Here is a 21692-nt window from a genome sequence, read left to right as displayed (position 1 = left end):
CACAGTGTCTGGAGTATACCAAATTACATTATTTTATTATTTACATCATATTTTGTTTTTGCTTCTGTTTAGCTGTATCGAAGTGATAGTGATAGTTCTACATTACCGAGAAAATCACCTTTCATCCGAAATACACTGGAAAGGCGGACACTACGCTATAAGCAGGTATGAATGTTATATGCCATTTTTATTGTACAGTCTGGAATGGAGGTTTTCTGAATCTTTGTCTTGTCCAGTATGTTAGGAAACAGGGTTCATGTACAGTAAAGGGTTGGTTCTCCTTTACCAAAAAACTGCCTATGCTGATAAGGGGTGTTTTATAGATAAAAACAAACTGTGTAGTTCTGACTAAAGATGAGTAATGCCATTGCTATAGGTGTAAGCCATTTACGTACCTACTGAAGTATGACTGGAGTGCTCCCAGGACATTGCTGAGTGATGCCAGTCAGAAGGGATAGCTATGTCCTTTGTGATGGCATTGGTGTGACCTGTTTTCAGCTGTATTTTCTATATAAGCTATTCATATTTTATTACTAAAGATTAAATAAATTCAGAACAGTTACTTTTTCCCCATAACTGTGGTCATCCCTGCTCCTATTCATGTAATTTCCCTTCTCTGCTGTCTTTCTAGTTCCGGGGTATTCTTTATGTGAACTGGTGCCCAAAGTGGGACTGCATATTCAATATAGGCCAAACAAATGCCTTGTACATAGGGGAAAAATTAAGTCTTGCTTTTAACGCAAGAATGAATTGTGCAAGCTTTCGAATCTGCAGATTGGTGTTGCATGCTCTTCTTTATTGTATGTTGTGATCTACACGGACACCCTGATACATCTCTATTATTGATTCAACCATTCGCCGTCTGTCTATTGTATGTTATACTAGATATACTAGATATACATCAGATTCAGATCAGATCGGATGTCGGCGTGTGTGCATAGGACACATATCCTTTGACACCCGCCGCTCCATAGAGGGCAATGGTCCGAATGGGTCCGCCTAAAAAACTGACAGGGGGACCCGATGGGTCTGCCTGTGTGAAAGGGGCCTAACACAGCAGTACCTATTAAGGTATAATGAATACATGTCACAGAATTCAAGGAATTAAATTTGTGGGGATCTTCAGAAAGTAACAACAGATTTCAAGATCATTCAGAGTAAGAGAAGTAGGCTAGAAATAATTGAAATACAAAGTGGAAATGAATTTGTGATTTTACATTGTGACCTTAGATACAATAGTTTGTTTTTTTGTGTGGTCTCTTAGCAATAAAAGTTAAACTTACAGGTTTATAGAAAATGGGCAAAAACGTGGATCTTTTTGTCAATATAGATATCCCACCAATATACAGTATTTATACCAAGCTAGTCTTTACAGATTATATACAAAATAAGTTGCGCTCATATAACATCACAAATGATAAAGTAAAAGCAAAAATACAGTACTGGATATAGTACAAAATATAATATTGAAAAGACAATGAAAGAGCTCTTCATCAATAGAGGTGAAAACAACAACAGTTAAGTCCATATAACAAGAAAAAATCCACAGTGTAATCCACAACAGTGTAATCCACAGCACCCTCTCCCTCTTCTTCTTTCTATTGGTGAAGGTGGATGGCATCTGGATTTTATCACTCTGTTGAAACTATCATCATTTTTTACACTGTGGATTTTTTCTTGTTATATGGATTTAACTGTTGTTTTCATCTCTATTGATGAAGAGTTCTTTCATTGTCTTTTCACTATTACGTTTTGTACTTCACCAGTACTGTATTTTTGCTTTTACCTTATTTGTGATCACTCACGTTATATAAGCGCAACTTATTTTGTATATCATTTTTTGTACTATAGAGATATCTGATAGTTTTTGTTGCAGCTGTATATGTATGTTATAACTCTAGCGCGGTATAACCCCACATTCTAGTCTTTACAGATTGTCTGTCTATATTGGACCATGACTGAGCTCTTGTACTGAGCTCTGTTAGCATTGGAAGTCTATGTGTGCTTTCTCACCTTCTATTCTGTAAAAATTTCTGTTTACTTGTATAACACACATTCATGCTTGTGTATCCCTGTAATTCAGCCACTTCCCTTGGAGAATGAGTTTGCACAGTGGCCTTTATATTAAAGGTATACAGTCTTAATTTGCGAAGGCCTAGCTTATCATCAACTAGATATAGTATGTTAACTGTGATTTTTAGGATGTCTGTCTATCTATACACCAGTTATGAATATACCTAGTGTTTTTGTTGACATGGTCTCTCCTCTCAACTTCATCAACAGCAATGCTACCGAGACATAGGATTGACACATGTGATTTGTGTTTTGTAGCAGGCCTGCCAGTCTTCCATGGCAGAGATCATGGCACGGACATCTCTAGACCTGGAGCTGGATCTCCAGGCCTCCAGAACAAAGCAACACCAGTTAAATGAAGAGATAAACACTCTTAAAGAGCTCAAGCAACGTCTAGAGGAGGCACAACTTAGAGGTCAAAGCGAGCTTCCCCAGTGGGTGCTGCGTGATGAAAGATTCCGCTGTCTGTTGATAGAGGCAGAAAGACAAGTAAATATCCTGCTAATATATACCTGATTAACAAGGAAATGTAACAAACTTTCTTTACAGATCGAAGTAATAAGCCTTACACATATACATTTTATGATTATAAGTGTCAAGCCAAAAACTTTTTTTTTTTGTGTAGTTTTGGTTAGTAGCGGGAGGACTAGAATTCCTCTCTGTTTGTCTGTTTTACTGCTCCAACTACCCTCCAACAGCAACAGAGACGGAAATAAAAATGTGGTAGGTTTTTTTGCTGTCTGTGTCCCTGTTGCAGAGGTAGTCTCACTTTCTCACTGGTAAAACCGTTGCCAGCGGGACATGAAGTGAGGGTAAACCTCTCTAGCAGAGCCCCCAGTAGTAGTAAAATAGTAATCCCTCTCCAATGAATTCAAAGCTGAGAGGCTGAGCCAGCTGCCGCTCAGGAATCTGGGTGGATCACAGCCTGGACCTTCAAAGTCTCATTCTATGTTTGCATAATTTGAAATCTGCTGGAAAAGTATGAAAGATTAACCTAAACTTTAAAAACACACCATACAACAGCTGAAGATGCTGCAGTGTTAGAAAATATGATTATACTGTAGACTAGGCACCTGAAGAGTGTAACATATTGATTAACATAACAGATTGATATTAAAGATATATCTGTTCTATAACTAGTACTTGCTATTTCTATAGTTTTATGTTTATTTTTCTCTTTAGATGAGACAGACCAAGCTTGAGCTGCACCAAGAACAAGCAGCTGAGAAAATGCTTAAAAAAGTCTCCAAAGAAGTCTTCCAGCTGCGTGGTCAGAATCAAAAGGAACCATTGCAAGTACAAACCTTCAGGTAAGAGAAATAAAAAATCATATATAAAATGAAAAACATTAATTATGTGTGATGTAATAACAGTACAAGATATACCATGTCTCAGCTTTAACTGCAGAAATGTTTTTCTTCTACCTCGGGCATTCCTGGTATTAAAAGAAACTAATGGAATCCAGAGATCCTCTTCTCCCTCTTACTGGCTTCAGTGGTGTACCTCGCACATCTGACACCTGGAGCCGACCAATCTTTTTTTGGGGAGGGGGGACCAACACCCCCCCCCCAGCATGAACCCCTCAGTACAGACTCCCCCACACACAGACCAACCCCCTCAGCACAGACCTCTCAGTACAAACGGACCACTCCAGTATGAACCCCCTCAGTACAGATACGCTCCCTTCCCCCGAGCACAGACTCCTCAGTACGGTGACAAATAAAGTACCCTATCATACTGTAATGTACAGCCTTACCTCATATAGAAATAAGTGATTTTGTGCTTTTTGAAAGTAATTGACTTTGTTATAGTGACATAAGGAGGGTTTTGGAAAAGTTTGATAAAGAGCTCAGACTGAGGAACATAGAAGCATCACAGAGTCAATCAGTTGTGCTGCAGTGCAAGGAGCATGCTAATAGGTGGGAGCAGCCTCACAGATTGCTTAGCTCATCGGTCTGCTACTTCTCCTTTGCTGTGTAGTCAGAGGGTGGGGGTGTTGGGGAGACCTGTATTAATTTGAAGAGAACAGAGAAAATTCAGGTCTCCTACCCCGCCAGATCGGGCTGTGTGGTATGGCAGAGCTGTGTAAATTTCAGAACTGGATGCACAGAAATACAAATATTTTGACAGGTAACACAGTTTCCCTATATTTTTCATCTGTATTGTATATTTAATTTTGCTGTTTGCCTGCTGTGGAGCTTCAACATGCTGCAGAGAGCAGATGTAATGCAAAAAAAATACTTATTCTACACATCTGTTTGTAACCTCATTATCTAAGCAAACCCTTTCTTCTGTGTTACTGTCAGGGAGAAGATAGCATTTTTTACAAGACCAAGGATCAATATACCTCCTCTGCCAGCTGACGATGTATGACGTGTTTCATGCGAACACAGGACGTATCGAAAACATTGTTTGTATTTCCATGAAGTTATTAAACTAGTGAAGTTTAATATTACAAATGTTTTAAAAGCTATTCATTATTTTGTAAAAAATAAAAAACACAATAAAAATGAAAAACATATATGCATTATATAAATATCTATAATTATATATTTTATAATATGACCGCAGCAAGGCTTGGTTTTTCCTTGCTGTAACACTGACATCTTTGAAGACAAACTATTTTATAGATCAACTACTCTCTTCTGAAAACAAATGTACAGTTTTGATGCTTTTTAATGTGACTTTTAATTAAAAAAAAGGCTGGAAACTGGAAATAAAGCAAGTTCAGGACAGTTCGCTGTAACAGTAATTTATTTATAGGTTCTTATTTTCCTTGAGGGAAAATACTTACTTTACAGATGTTCTAGATTGAATTTATGCTTCCAAGTGTTTTGTCATACAGCTGAATTGGACTGATGAACTGGCTTTCTTTCTGGTACCTGAAACGAAAATATTATTTGCAAACTGTCACCTTTGGTAGCTTATTTTATATATATATTTTCTTGCTTTTCTTCATAACATATCTCATATTCTTTCACATGACTTCTGTTCTGTACTGAAATATTATCACTGCAAGGGTTTTAATACTGATTAAAATGGCATTGCATTTTCCAGAGCTCTTCTTGTTGTTTGGACTTTTTTGTCACTGTGTTTGGTACATTTCTCAGCTTACTGCACTACTTTTTAGGTTACTCCAGTGGTTACCCAATGTAACTGCTGACACAATTTCTATATTTACTTGTTGCATGTTTCTAATATTTTTTATTATTTGTAACATTCAAGGAGACATATACAACTCTTTATATTTTTTTTCAAGCAGAACTAAAGGCATTTTTTTCCATTTTGGATAGAGTAAGGGGGGATAACAGTTTATTTATTTTTTTTTTTTTCTATCTGTGTCCCATTGGGGAGATTTCCCTTCACTTCCTCACCCATAGCCAAAACAAGAAGTGAGAGGAAATCCCTCCAAAGTGAGGGAATCCTGTGGTGTCAACAGGGTCACCAGAACTAGTGTAACCAATGGAAGATTGCCCCTCTATTAGTGTTTTGGTGTCAATGCATATTTGGGATTTTCTTTATTTTCATTTACTATAATACCAGTAAACAGGACATGTAGAGAAGATGAACCTCCCTAATAGGGGCACAGATAGCAATATAAAGTAATGTTCTAATCCCTCTCCACTCTATTCAAAACAGAAAAAGAAAGTTTTGTCTTTAATTATACTTTAGTGCTCCCCAAATGAGCATCTGTACAACAGAGAATGCATTTAGGAACCCTGTGATTGGAGAAGTATGGTTGCTGCTATGTTTGCTCTAAGAATACTTGTTTCTTAGCAGTTTTAAATATTATTTATATATAACAGGTATTTATATAGTGCTGGCAATTTACACAGCACTTTAATAATATACATTTACAGCAGTTCTTGCCGTCAAAGAAAAAGGGGGAATAACCGCACTAAAGTTGATACATTTGGGAAAAAGATTTCAAAGAAATAGCAGCAACTCTATTGCGAGATATTATCACATAATCAATAGTAGTAGAGAGCAGAGTCGCGCTAATTGACATAAACACAGACAATATGAGAAGTCCACTTACAGTATACATTCATAGATGAAAAATACAATCCCCTTAATAAAGGAAAGTATGGTTGTGCAAAGGGAAGGAAGAACGGAAAAGTCCTAATCAGTGTTCCACACGTGGATCCCAGAGCCGGTGAAACACTCTCTGGCTGGCTCCAAAAAGTGACTGGACACCACAAAGACCACCACAACAGATTAAAAAACCTGCTTACCAGCAGTACTGGGCCTTGCAAGGGGCCAGTAACGCCTGTGGCTGATTACCCCGCCAGGGCCTTGGATGGTATTCCAGCTTACGATCGACAGACCTGTAGGTAAATCTTCCCTTTTTGCGATGTTCAGACAATCCCACTCAAAGATAATAAAGATGCTCCACATGGCATAAAATCAAATGAATTATTTGAAGTCGCATATACAGATCATGGTAACAACGCCAGCCGGCATAAATGAACACACGATCGCCCAAGCTTCTGCGACTTGTAAGCCAGCGATGATGTCAGCATGTCGTCCACCCCACACGTTTCGTTAGATTGATTGGTGCCCCAGGACGACTTCAATCCCCGACGAAATGCGTAGGGTGGACGACGTGCTGACGTCATCACTGTCTTACGAGGACAGACCATATTGGCCCCATAAAGAATGAGGAAGGACATCTGGTTACAAAGGAATGGGAGATGGCGAAGGTATTGAATTTATTCTTCTCAGTCTTCACAAGGGAATTGGGGGGCTTCTGTAACCAAAACTGCAGTGTTTATCCTCATGACACATCACAGGAAGCCCCTCCAAGGTTAACAGAGGACATTAAAATTAGACTTGGGAAACTTAACATTAATAAATCAGGACCAGATGGCTTGCACCAGAGGGTACTTCGGGAACTCAGTCAAGTAATTGCCAGACCATTGTTCCTAATTTTTACTGACAGTCTACTGCCTGGAATGGTACCAGCTGATTGGAGAAAAGCCAATGTAGCACCAATATTTAAAAAGGGCCCAAAATACATCCCTGGGAATTACAGACCAGTTAGCCTAACATCAATAGTATGTAAACTCTTGGAGGGGATGATAAGGGACTATATACAAGATTTTAGTAATGAGAACAGTATCATTAGCAGTAATCAGCATGGAATCATGAAGAATTAATCTTGCCAAACCAATCTACTAACCTTCTATGAGGAGGTGAGTTGCCATCTAGATAAAGGAAGGCCCGTAGACATGGTGTATCTGGATTTTGCAAAACCATTTGACACAGTTCCCCATAAACTTTTACTGTACAAAATAAGGTCCGTTGGCATGGACCATAGGGTGAGTACATGGATTGAAAACTGGCTACAAGGGCGAGTTCAGAGGGTGGTTATAAATGGGGAGTACTCAGAATGGTCAGGGGTGGGTAGTGGGGTCCCCCAGGGTTCTGTGCTGGGACCAATCGTATTTAATTTGTTCATAAATGACCTGGAGGTTGGGGTAAACAGTTCAATCTCTGTATTTGCGGACAATACTAAGCTAAGCAGGGCAATAACTTCTCTGCAGAAGTAATAAAACGTTTTTGCGGAAGGAAGTTTAACAAGACACGTGGCCACTCATTAAAATTAGAAGAAAAGAGGTTTAACCTTAAACTACGTAGAGGGTTCTTTACTGTAAGAGCGGCAAGGATGTGGAATTCCCTTCCACAGGCGGTGGTCTCAGCGGGGAGCATCGATAGTTTCAAAAAATTATTAGATAAGCACTTGAACGACCGCAACATACAGGGATATACAATGTAATACTGACATATAACACACATAGGTTAGACTCAATGGACGTGTGTCTTTTTTTCAACCTCACATACTATGTAACTGTGTAACATATCAGTGCTGCAAAGTGAATGTGCTAACCTCTACGCCACTGTGCTTCCCACAGTTGTATTGCTAACCCTCTGGACTCTAAGATTTCTGAGTCACTGATCAGGAATGTGTATGCAGGTTAGGAGTTATAACTTTACTGGCTGCACACTGTGACTTGGAAAGTATTGGATCCAGGTGAGCAAATAGCTTTTTTTGAACATCAGCAATGGCAGCCCATCTTTTTCCCTATTGACAGGTAAAGTTTAAGGATTTTTTGCATAAGCTCAGTTAATCAATAATTTGATGTTTTCACTTTTCATACTGTGACAATAGTTGGACAGATGTCTTCCCAAGAACAATAGGTCAGGGGTATCTGACCAAAGTTGATCAAGTTCCTAGAGTGTGGGGACCTAGTTTGATGACCCATGGTTGACGGCTGCATGGTTTATTTCCAACCTTTGCTTCACAGTACAGGGAAGGACTGGGTATTCAGACACATTTGTTATCACCTCCTAGAAGCTACAAAACTCTAAAGCAATGCTCAAAATAAAAATCTTTACATGTCATTTTTTTCCAATGTATTTAAGAGATTAAAAAGGACACACAAGTTATTGTATTAATGTACATAAATAATAACAATAGGAACAAAACTTACATAATGAGAGGTGTACAGAATTATGGATACATATCTTATAATCAAGAAAAAAGTGTATACAGGCTAATGAATCCACTCTGCTTAATTGGGTCCTAGACAAATTTCAATTAACCACCTTAGCTCTGGAAAGGTTTTACCCCCTTCACGATCAGGCCATTTTTAGCACTGCGCTACTTTTTTTTTCATTTCAATTATTTTTATTAAGATATTTTTCACATAAAAACATTCCATAACATTTCATTTTGAAACCTTATACATAAGCATACTTATCATACATATTTATATAAAACAAAACATATACTAACCACATTAAACTCAACACTTAACATTTGGCTCAGCCCTTGGATCTATCTCGTAATCTTCTAGAGTTATTATGGATGCTCCACCGTCCCCCCCCCTCACCAGTCCCAGGAACCCCCCCCGTGACCTTCCGATCTATCTCGTAATACCTTCTAGAGTTATTAAGGATGCTCCACCGTCCCCTCCCCCCTCACCAGTCCCAGGAACCCCCCCCATGACCTTCCGATCTATCTCGTAATACCTTCTAGAGTTATTAAGGATGCTCCACCGTCTCCCCCCCTAACCCGTCCCAGGAAAACCTACCCCCGTGTCCTTCCAGTATTAGTGTATCCCATTCCTCTTTCCCCACTACTTTACTTATGTGTGAAAACCATAATCTATTTAGTTGAATTCCTTTTTATGTGTGTGAAAAAAAAAAGGGGAAGATTTTTTCCCTTTCCCCTTTTCTTTTCCTTTAATAAAAACCCCCACAACCCTCCAGACTTTATAGTGTAGTGTATCCGATTCCTCTTTCCCCCTTTATTTTAGTGACCCCCTCCTCCTTATTACTTGTACTCAATCATATTTATTCTTTATCCCGTAATTTGTCTCTCATACATATATGATGTTTACAACTTTCCCAACTCTATTTATACTTATTTTTGAAGAGGAGAGAATCGCGACTCTCTGCCATCCATATATTCCTCCTTAGTGATAAAAAAAAGGTTTGTTAGAGAACTTTAGTTCAGAGGTTTGTTAGAGAACTTTAGTTATTTATTTGATTCTCAAGTGATTACCTTTTATGCGTCACCAGTAATATAAAATAATTTCCCCCAGCACTGCACTACTTTAACGGGTAATTCCGCGGTCGTGTAACGCTGTACCCAATCAATATATATATATATATATATATATATATATATATATATATATATATATATATATATTTATTTTTTTTTTTTACACAAATAAAGTCTTCTTTTGGTGGTATTTGATCACCACTGTTTTTTTATTTTTTATCATATAAATGAAAAAAGACTGAACATTTAGAAAAAAAATACTTTCTGCTATAAATCATATCCAATAAAAAAATCTAATTTCTTCATAAAAAGGCCAAAATGTATTCTGCTATATGGCTTTGATTAAAAAAAAAAACAATAAGTGTATGATTGGTTTGTGTGAAAGTTATAGCGTCTACAAACTATGGTATATATATACTGGATTTTTTTTTGTTTTGATCAGCGACTTATAGTGGGACTGTGATGGTGCGGCGGGCAATCTAACACTAACTTACACTGGGTGGGAACTGACTAACTGCCACTGATATCACCAGTGACACTAATACAGTGATTAGTGTTAATACTATACACTGTCACTGTACTAATGACACTGGCTGGAAGAGGGTTAACATCTAGGGTGATCAAGGGGTTAACTGTGTGTCTAACAATGTGTAATGTGTGCAATACAGTGCCTTGAAAAAGTATTCATACCCCTTGACATTTTTCAAATTTTGTCATGTTACAACCAAAAACATGAATGTATTTTATTGGGATTCTATGCAATAGACCAACACAAAGTGGTACATAATTGTTAAGTAGAAGAAAAATCATGAATGGTTTTCAATTTTTTTTACAAATAAATATCTGAATAGTGTGGCGTGCATTTGTATTCAGCCCCCTTTACTCTGATACCCCTAACTAAAATCTAGTGGAACCAATTGCCTTCAGAAGTCATTAGTAAATAGAGTCCACCTGTGTATAATTTAATCTCAGTATAAATAGAGCTGTTCTGTGAAGCCCTCAGAGGTTTGTTAGAGAACTTTAGTGAACAAACAGCATCATGAAGGCCAAGGAACACATCAGACAGGTCAGAGATAAAATTGTGGAGAAGTTTAAACCAGGGTTAGGTTATAAAAAAATATCCCAATCTTTGAACATCTCACGGAGCACTGTTCAATCCATCCTCCTAAAATGGAAAGAGTATGGCCCAACCTACCAAGACATGGCCGTCCACCTAAACTGACAGGTTGGGCAAGGAGAGCATTAATCAGAGAAGCAGCCAAGAGGCCCATGGTAACCCTGGAGGAGCTGCAGAGATCCACAGCTCAAGTGGGAGAATTTGTTCACAGAACAACTATTAGTCGTGCACCCCACAAATCTGGCCTTTATGGAAGAGTGGCAAGAAGAAAGCCATTGTTGAAAGAAAGCCATAATATGTCCCGTTTGCAGTTAGCCATGTGAGGGACACAGAAAACGTGGAAGAAGGTGCTCTGGTCAGATGAGACCAAAATTGAACTTTTTGGCCTAAAAGCAAAACGCTATGTGTGGCGGAAAACAATCACATCACCCTGAACACACCATCCCCACCGTGAATTATGGTGGTGGCAGCCTTATGTTGTAGGGATATTTTTTTCAGCAGGGAAAGGGAAGCTGGTCAGAGTTGATGGAAAGATGGATTGAGTCAAGTACAGGGCAATCTTAGAAGAAAACCTGTTAGAATCTGCAAAAGACTTGAGTCTGGGGCGGAGGTTCACCCTCCAGCAGAACAACAACCCTAAACATACAGCCAAAGCTACAATGGAATGATTTAGATCAAAACATATTCATGTGTTAGAATGACCCAGTCAAAGTCCAGGCCTAAATCCAATTGATAATCTGTGGCAAGACTTGAAAATTGCTGTTCACAGGCACTCTCCATCCAATCTGACAGAGCTTGAGCTATTTTGCAAAGAAAAATAGGCAAAAATGTCACTCTCTAGATGTGCAAAGCTAGTAGAGAAATAACCAAAAGACTTGCAGTTGTAATTGCAGCAAAAGGTGGTTCTACAAATTATTGACTCAGGGGGGCTGAATACAAATGCACACCACACTTTTCACATATTTATTTGTAAAAAAAATTTGAAAACCATTTATCATTTTCCTTTCACTTCACAATTATGTGCTACTTTGTGTTGGTATATCACATAAAATCTCAATAAAATACATTTACATTTTTGGTTGTTACATGACAAAATGTGGAACATTTCAAGGGGTATGAATACTTTTTCAAGGCACTGTATGTGCTGCATTTTTTACTAATAATCCCTTTGTTTCTTATCCCGGCTTTGCAGGGATTAGAAACAGAGAGATTGTTCCCTGTGTACAGAGCAGAGTTGATTGTTAACACAGGGCTCTAGGCTGTTATAGGGCACAGCCGATCAGCAGGTCCCAGCCAATGATTTATGACAGACTCCTGCTGTGTACAATTACAATTGTGTCGTCAGGGGGTCCTAAACCCGAAAGCAGGGAATGATGTACTAGTACATCGTTTTGCCTGTACAGGCCGCCCGTCTGCAGTTCATTGTGTGTGGGAGGTCTGCAAGAAGTTAAGTTCTGAAAAATTCTAAGAATATGTCTAGGTATAGATATTGGGAAGGCATAGAGGGGATAAAGTAGTATGGGTAGAAAAGACATTTTGACACTGTGGTTGCAACCAAGCTAAAACATGAGTGTTACTCCAGAGTGATTTGTTATTGTTTAGGGTGGAAAGTAGTAAATTGTAGAGAGTGATTTTTTATGAAAAGGTAGGAGGGAGTATCAGCCTAGCAAAAAGGGTAGCTGTTTTGAACTAGTTACTGTTTTTGGGGATAACGATTTGTTTAGAACATTGGATTTTGAATAATGTGCAATTCTTGTAGGTAGGCAAATCAGCAAAGAAAATACATTGGGTAAAGAGGTGTGGGGGAATGTAATATAGAGGAGAATATCATCAGCAAACAAAAATAGTTTGCTGTGGCTATCTGCCATCTCCAAACCCCTGTCAACATGAATATGTACTGCCAGTTGTTCAAGGGCTAGGATGACTTTTCATGTGGAGATCTTCAAACAGCAGCCGGGCTGGCCGATAATCTAGATCCAGTATTTACTCCCAGTCTGACCAGCGAGCTCAAACAGACTTTTAGCTATGCACTGGGTCGGCTGGGACAGTCCTTTCCTGGACCAGGGTGGCCTGCGAGTTAAACGTCAGGGGGACACATTTGTCCGGGCACCTGTCACAGTGCTACCCTGGCCAACAGCCCCTCACCATCTTGGTGGGGAACCTTGCCAGGGGGATCCCCCATGTGAATGACTAAGGAGTACATAGCCCTATTTATACTACTGAAAAAAAAAAGTAAATTAAGATGGGGCAGTTTTCTTCAATAAAACACTTCTCAGGGTGTGAATCCATTGACAATCGATAAGGATAAGGACAAATGCCATTATAATACCCGAAGCCCACCAAAGAATAAAAAACACCAACCTCTTATTCATTCACATTTGTGGGGCAGTATTTGAGTGCTTCCTTATTGTTAAAGGGGGCTTCCTGACTCTGATAAACCCCCACAATGGCCAGGCTAGGGTTTTGGAAAAAAGATCCTTGTCCTCATCAACATGCATACCAGGTCCTGGCAAGGTACCCCCCTTATGTTGAGGGAATATGGCCTGGTATGTTCAGGAAGGGGGAGGTACAAGCTTGGCCCCCGCCAGGCTGCCTTCTCAGATAAGATGTTGATTTTTGGGGGAGACCTTGTTATTTTTGTGTGGAATTCCCCCTTAAAGTCCACTCCGGACCCGAAGGGTCTGGTATAGAATTTGGCAGGTAGGGGGAGGCGTTCTTTAAAATTCATACCAGGGCCTGCTTTTTATTTGTGTGGGGGACCCCCATTAACATCTATATGAGATTCTAATCTAAGATAAGGTTCTGGTATAGATGAAGGGAATTCCCAGATGATTTTTTTGAGTTTTTTGAGGAACTGTCATTTTGTCAGCAATGTAACCCCTTCCTCCACACCCCAGAGTCCCCCTTAACCAGCGCTCAAGGTTATTTCTTTCAGCTAAGAGTATCCCCCATATGAGGGAAAACATGTCTTGTGGAAGACATCAAAGGATTTATAATTCATGTTTTATGGACATTTGATTTTTGTCTTGCACAGATTTATGGATATGTTTGGGCACTGTTTTTTTTTTTTTTGGAGTTTATATGAATTTTTGGGCATAAGATTGTTGGACACAAGCATATTTAAACACCAATTACTATTTGCATACACAGACGGATCACATTTATTATCACTATATTTAATAATTGTTTATTAGGATTAAGATGTTATATTATGCTTGTTTAATTTCTTTCCTCACAATTATTACGTGGCAAATGTGATATGAGAATTATTACCTTTTATACTTGCAGCCTAATATTGAAGTGTGTGCAAATGTGTTTGTATTATCACTTTAACAGCTTGGTCTTTGTGCTGGGAGTATGCAGTGATTGCATATAAATATTGGCTGCCCAGCAATGCATTTGTGTGGCATGTGGGTGTTAAAGCCAACCTTTTTTCTGCCACTGCTGCCATTCACGTAACAACTTTTATTTATTTTTTAATAAATACAGGGTGTTCTCTGATGAATGAGGTGGGGATCACCACCCTGATTGCCCCTCCACCTTGTCCAATCAGAGAACACATTGTACTCATTGAAAAAATACAAAGTGTTCTCTAAATAGCAGCAGTGCAGAACAAGCGACCCCCTCATATTATTATGAAGAAGGGCAGCGGCTCAGAACTGATCACTCAAGTATGAGATATGCATACTTATGTTGGACCAATGTAACTATTCAAGAAAATTAATATCTAAACTTCAGCTTTAATATCTGTCCTACCACCTGTGCTGCTGATCTTTACTTTGCTGCAAAACAAAGCTTGCTGAAGATGTGTGCAAGTCAGTGGTTGGAAGCACAGCATTTAGAGGGGAACCAGATATCCAACACTTTATAAGTTACAGTATATTTTATGTTTTTTTTAATGTTCCTCTGTACCCTCTCTATAGTTTAGATATTTATTAGGCTAGTCCTAGCTACACACTCTCAGCCTGACCAAGCTGCCAGTCAGTTTTGTCCTAATCTATGCAGAGTATGAAAGCATAGCTGTCAAATATCCCTATACCTCTGAAAAAGCAAAGCAAATAAAAAGAACCAGAACCTTCACTAGGTGGAAGAGTGGGTGTGATAATAGAGTTGGCAGTGCCTCCACCCAGGGTAAAGCCTCTGTGAACAGAGGGGATTCTCTTCTTGGAAACTTAACTAGTTACGTAGTCAAAGTAATTGGGAGCAGAGGAACTAGTGTAACCAGCATATACCATTAACCATAAGTACTGTATATAGATGCCCACCAGTATGGAAATAATACAAGATGTATATAGGAAAATATTAAGGCCAAACAAGAGTCCTGGTTGAATTGAGCACATATACCTAGATATATATTATTAGAGATACCTCCAACTGAATATTGCAGCAAAGTCCAGTTGCATGGACTTTGAGGAAGATCACAATGTGGCATTTCTCTTGATGTCAGTGACCTGAAGACAAGATCTGCAGTGATGAGGTGACCCACCAGCCGTTGTCCAACCAGCCTGGACCGCAGCTTTTCACCAACAGAAACCGTGGTGTGGCATTTGAACCTAGAGTCAGTCTAATCTATTCTGCTGTTAGTCCCTAGTACATAGAACAGATAAATACTTGCACAATAGCCTCTGCTTCTGGTCTGGATGAAATACAACAGCAGCATCAGCTCCTGTGTGTGTGTAAAGTCATGTGGCTCAGTCCATCCCCCTCTCTCTCTCTTCACTTCCTCCTGGGGTTTTTTAAATCCAACCCTATATGGACAGAAAGTGAGGTACAAAAATAACTCACAGCACAGACACTTACAAATACAGACATTAGAGTGCAGCAGATCCCTACACAGGTATGCTGGATGGGAGTTTCACTGGATGCATGCCTGTTCTAGGTCAGTCACTAACAAGGTATTGTAGATAAAACTAAAAACCTGCCTACATGCAGTGAAGGAGAAAAAGGATCATCCTGTTGTGACTTTCCTCCAGGAACTTAAACAAGTCAAATATGGCAGATGTAATTATGGCTTTGACAACTGTTTAATGAGATTTACACCTAATCCCAGCCTTCAGATAGATGTGCTTATTTTACAATAGCTGATTTATGAAAGAACAAACACCTCTGGCTAATACTATACCTCCTACATCTGAATCATTCACCTTGTTTTTTAGCCAACACCCAACAAGCTTTCTCCATCTAACAGAGACACATTACAGAGAAGAGGCAGACATCTGTCCTTAGTCATGTCTATGAGAGCCATCTACTACTGACCTGATCTGTAACATCTCATCAACCTGTTGTTTTCAGATGAGGTATGATTAGGTAATATATGATTGAGTTTCTGTTCTAACACGAGGATTTAAGATTGGTTCACTCCCAGTGGAGATAACACAATTCACAGCAGCACCAGCCTCAATTCTGGAGACTTTAAGAATTATATATATTCACAACTCTGTTACAGAACTGGGAAACCTGGGACAACTAGGTGCTGCCGAACTGCAAAATGACACTTTATTCAACTCCATTCACCACAGTATGTTGGAACGTGCTGCAAAATCCTGCATTTTTTATGCAACACAGTAAGGTGGGTTTCTGAGCATTGCCCTGGAGTGCCAAAGTAAAAAGAAAAAAACATTTTTAAAGATCAGTTTGGGGGAGCAGCCTTACCTATGGACCTGGCATTCCTCCTGCTATAAGCTCATGGTCACTTCAGCAAAACTGTTTAGCAGACTCTGCTGAACAAATGGATAGCTCTGATTAGTGGCTGACAATGCATCCTTCTGCAACTCCGACCCCCTGCAATGGACCCACCCACACTAATCCCCCAGCATCCATCTCAGCTGTGCTGCTGGCCGACCTTCGCCCCTGCCGGCTGCAGCTGGTGTCAGGATCAAGAGCAGGGGGGCTGGTAAACATGTTTTTACCAGCCCCCTTCCTTTCCTGAATGAACACAGTGAGTGATCTGTACCAATCGTTTCTGTGTTCATTCATCACTGAAGGCTAGTAAATAGTGTTTATTATGCTTCAGTTTGTGAATGAATAGGACCCTCTATACAGAGAATTCTATTCTTCTATTCACTTATATGCAGTGCAGCTAAGGCTGAAGAGAAAGGGACTGAGGACTCTACGCCTTCAGTCTCTTTCTCTGTCTCAAAAAATAGACATTAGGGGCCTGTTTAGATCCCTGATATCTCACCAACCCCCCCCCAAAAAAAAGCACAACATAATAAAAATAAAATTGTAAAAAAAAATACATAGTTAGGCTTTGTTCACACACGGCATACTATAGCGTACACTCCTGCAAGGTCGTGTTTACATGCACAGGGCTGCACAAGTGTTCCCTATGCAGGCAGTCCCATTGATGTAATTTGGGCTGTAGCAACTGCATTAACACAGCTGTTGCTCCCAATTTGACATCTATATGGGTTCAGGTGCATGTCCCTGAGCTCACACTGTCTGCATTTGGGTTTCCCATGCAGCCGCTGCATCCCAATTGACATGAATAGGACTGCCTGCAAGGGGATGCACAAAACACCTGTGCATCCTCGTGCAGGTAAACATGACCCTCCACAAGCATAGATTTTAGTACACCCCATGTAAATGAGGCCTTAGTAGGAATTTAGCAGGAATTTGGTAAGTTATGGTGTGTTTGTGTGCGCTAATAATTATTATTACAGGTACTATATATATATATATATATATATATATTCACATCAGTCCCTGCCCTCAAGAAGCTTAAAATCTTAGGTCCCTAGCTCACATTAATACATTTACAAAACGGTACAATTCAAAATTTACAAATATTGGTTAGTAATTGACTCAAGTGTGTGTGGAGTGTATCCAGATGGTGGCTGGGAGTATGTATAAGTACTCTCAGACCTGGAACAGAGGGACTGAGGCACTGAGGATGAGATCAACGCTTGGGGGGGCTGTTTGTTCACTGGGCAAGCCTGCCATGTGTCTGCTGCTCATCGAGGTCCCAGCTAGGCTAGCTGGGGGGGGAGGCCTATTCTACTGAAAGTTGCAAGGAGGCAACCAATTATCCAAGGACATTAGTGAATACAGGCTGGTGTGAGAGATCCTTGAGACTGTGTGCTACTGCCATCACTCTGCCATCCCTCTTGTGCTAAAGTCAGTTTTGTCCAAAGGAGACATTGTGTGTGGTGTCCTGAAAAGCTGTGTGTATTAACTGCTTGTGCAAGGACTCTGTTCAGATCCTTAAGAGAAAGTTTAATATCCTCTATTTGCTACTACAAAGCTCAGGCCACTATTTGCTGCAAGCAAGGACTTATGCTCACAATACTGCTTCTGCTAAACCTCTTGCAATAAAAGTCAGTTCTACTACTACTACTAAAGTGTTCCTGAAAAGCTTGGTCCAATATTTGTTGCAAGTTCATCTACTAAGATAGGGTGACTGGATCTGTCCCGGATTGCAGGGGCGGCGCCAGGTGCAGACCGATCCTGGGTGGGTGCTTAGGGAGAGGGGGGGCGGTCCACCCCGGGCGCCACACATCGGGGGGTGTGTCAGGCTGGCATCCCCCGCTGTGTCAGCTTTGAATCACTGGGTGCCCGCTGTCACACAAGTCCCACCTCCTGGTTTTCTCCTTTGACAGACAGCACACTTATCCACTGCTTGGACATGTTCTGTCTATCATAGGTAGGAGCGGGTCCAGGAGGCGGGATTTGTGTGAAGGTGGGCAGGTTGGCCTTACACACACCCCCAGTGTGTGGCACCTGGGGCGGACTGCCCCCCCCCCACACTCTGACGCAGCATATATCATTTGAGGAAAATATGTTTATAAATTAGTTTACCATTTGCCAATAAAAAAAAAAATATGTCCCTGGATTTCATGTAAAAAAATCTGGTCACTTTTTTCCTAAGAGGAAGTTTAGTGTCCTCAAGTTTACTACTAAAAGTTACTGGAGTATCCCACGGTTACCCTGAATCTATCCAAGTTCAAGTTCTGTAATAAAGCATCAGAATAGCATACCCCTAGATTGTTCCAATGCAAAGGGAGTGATTGTGACTGTGTGTCTGGCTGCAGGGTAACTACTGGAAAAGAACCCTGGGCATCTATTCAGTGGTCCCTGAGGGGGTGAGCGCATTTTGTATTTTGTAAATTTTGCCATGGATTTATCCACTAATAATGATTTTAGGGTATTTTTAGCTAAAATGTTGTTTTGATAAACATTTATGCAAATATTGTGTCTAAAAAAATCAGTAGCAACTTCCTTTTATTCTACTGGTCCAAAAGCAATGGAAAAATTGCAAAAATGGCCTGGCCACCTGAGTTCCAAAGTGGAGTGCAGGGCCTGGCAGAGAAAGGGTTAAAGGGCAACACTGAAAAAAGTGTTTTTAAATTGCTGGTAGATTACAGGTCCCGACTGCTTTCTTCTGTTTGCATACAAAGTGGCCAGACCTTAATGCTGAATGAAGGGGGGGTGGAGCTGGAATAGATGTTAATGGGGGATGGGGACCCCACAAAAAACGGCACTGGGTACCCCCTAAATATACATACCAGACTCTAATCCTTGAAAAGAGTCTGTTATTGATGTCAAGGTGGGCCCCACCCAAAACAACAAAAAAAAGCATGTGGTCTCCTACAAATTCCATACCAGACCCTTAGGTTCTGGTATCAGTTTTAAGGGGGAACCCCACACAAAAAGAAAAACAAGAAGAAAAAGTGTGGAGTTCCTCTAAAATCCATGCCAGACCCGTATCTGAGCAAGCAGCCTAGCTGGCCAAGAAAGAGGGGACCACATGCCCTCAACATTGGAATGATACCTTGACGGGGGAAAAACACCTTGTCCCAAATTTGATGAGGAAAAAATGCCTGTTTCCCCACAACCCTGGCCCAGTGGTTGTGGGGGTCTGCAAGCTGGGGGGTTCCACAGTTTATTAATTCTACTTTACAGAGACTTTGGTGGGAATGTGACATAATCATTTGAATTTTTAATGGCCAGAGTAGAGCAGAACTTGGAATTTTGTTAAAGACATTGCTTCATTGCTATCCTGAGAACCGTCCGTGTTTGATTAAACTTTCCTACCACCTAACAAAACAGAAAAGAAAAATCCATTTTGAGTGGACTCTACACTTGTGCGCTTCGGTAATGCTTGATAAAACATGCTTCTTGCAGGTTAACCCATAGTACTGTGTGCATTGTGGTGCCATTTGTTTACACAACCCATTGCACACATGCAGTAGCTTCCAACACGCCTGCACTACAGTGCACAGTAAGACAAATACCATACAGTGTGGCACGCTGCATTGCCAACAAAAGTTTTGGTTGTTGGTTTTTGTGCAATGCCAGCCCATTTAAAGTGTTACTAAATCCACAACAGTAAAATCAGTCTGTATATGCAGTAAAGCAGGGTTGTTATACTCCCTGTGGAACCTAAGGGGTTAATTCTCAGTATTGTGTAAAAAGGCTGTTTGATCCTCTTTTCTCTGTTCCTCCCCTTCTTCCACTGTCCCCAAACCATCTCCTGGTAGAACAGAGGCTAGGGGACAAGCTGCACATGCTCAGTTTGGTGTGTATTGCTAGAGAGTTTTTTTTTTTCTTGGGAGAGTGCATGTGATCAGCATAGGGCCAATCAGCACTGTCCAGACAGAGGGTCGGAATTCCTACAGCCTTATAGGACAGTCAGAGCAGAATGAAAACTCCTTCTACAAGCTTTAACCAGGCACTGATAGAAGTCAAAAGACTGCTCTAACTGCTGATGAGAAAAGGCATTTAGCAGTTTATATTTACTAAAACTATTGTATTTCCATGTTCTGTGTAATGTGGGAGACCAGATATAGTGAATGCAGGGTCCTGGGTTTAGTAATACTTTAAAATGATTTCACTGTCTTGAAGCAGTGCACTGCTGCATGAAAATGCATGCACAAGTGTAAAGGGACCCTTAGGTAAAAGCATTTTTCTAGTACTTATCGTTAATGTTCAGAAATATAAACAAAATCAAGTGAGTAATTAAATGTGCAATGAATGGCATTCCTCCTCATAATAGCCCTAAACCACTAATCTGCTTTATTTGTGTAAAGCCTGCCTGGTATTTTATTTCCAGCCTGGATTTAGATACGTAATCAAAGGCACACAAATAAAGAACAAGCTCACGCACTATTCCCCTGACAGCAGGACATTGTCCCTTTAAATCAGCCATTGACGGATGAAGGCAGGCTGCTGCCTGTAAATGGACTTTTCAGTCACATGACTCCTGTGCTTCCCCCCATGACATCATTTCTCCAATAGCTTTACCACCTAGGCGAATGATGCTGAGGATAGCCAAGGGTCTGGGCTAAGTGATGTGCATTGCAGGTAAGAGCACAATGTCTGTATGTTGCATATAAGATATTTGCTGTGTTGTAATGCCATAGATGATGTTGCTAGTCTTAACACTGCATTTGTATGGACAGCTGACAGCACAAATGCTGCCATATGGGCCGTGAAGCAAAAGGCCTATTGTGCACATGAAGCCTCTTTGTTCTGCAATGGCAAACTGCATTCATAATCTACTGTGATGCTATACGTAGACTGTCAGACATACAGTGTACAAGTATCCATGCTGTGTAACTAATGGCAGCACCTAATAATTAATGATTCATTCACAGGCAATCCGATAACAGAGAATGGCAATGTTGTCTAACACACAAGTGCATTTAATGTTAACAGTATATATATATATATATATATATGTTATATATACACATGGGCTATTGTTATCATATCATATGCTGTGTACCTGTAATCAAACATGTGCTGTACTATACCATGTATTGTATAACTGCTCTGCTATTAGGCCCCCTGATATTAGGCTATTAGGCCCCTTGAAATTAGGCTATTAGGCCCCCTGATATTAGGCTATTAGGCCCCCTGATATTAGACTATTAGGCCCACTGATATTAGGCTATTAGGACCCTTGAAATTAGGCTATTAGGCCCCTGA

At 40.2% G+C, this 21692-nt stretch overlaps 2 protein-coding genes across 4 annotated transcripts in view; both read left to right on the top strand.

Annotated features, from left to right (window-relative positions):
- The window catches only part of WWC3 (WWC family member 3), a 270635-nt gene extending 265504 nt beyond the window's left edge, over positions 1–5131 (top strand). The window contains exons 20-23 of the mRNA XM_073616354.1: positions 73–165; positions 2332–2562; positions 3256–3383; positions 4380–5131. Of these exons, the coding sequence (XP_073472455.1) occupies positions 73–165; positions 2332–2562; positions 3256–3383; positions 4380–4446 (519 nt within the window). The 3' untranslated portion in view covers positions 4447–5131. The remainder of the gene's footprint in view (positions 1–72; positions 166–2331; positions 2563–3255; positions 3384–4379) is intronic.
- A 15767-nt stretch (positions 5132–20898) lies between these two features.
- CLCN4 (chloride voltage-gated channel 4) overlaps positions 20899–21692 on the top strand; it is a 124682-nt gene continuing 123888 nt past the window's right edge. For 2 of the 3 annotated variants that reach the window (XR_012241739.1, XR_012241738.1), the window contains exon 1: positions 20899–21065. The gene's annotated coding sequence lies outside the window, so the exon portion shown is untranslated. The remainder of the gene's footprint in view (positions 21066–21692) is intronic. The other variant, XR_012241740.1, reaches the window with a different exon arrangement.

The sequence above is a fragment of the Aquarana catesbeiana genome, linkage group LG02, assembly GCF_042186555.1.
Source record: "Aquarana catesbeiana isolate 2022-GZ linkage group LG02, ASM4218655v1, whole genome shotgun sequence".
Lineage (NCBI taxonomy): Eukaryota > Metazoa > Chordata > Amphibia > Anura > Ranidae > Aquarana > Aquarana catesbeiana.
Note: the sequence above shows the minus strand (reverse complement) of the source record. Positions and strands in the feature narration are given on the sequence as shown.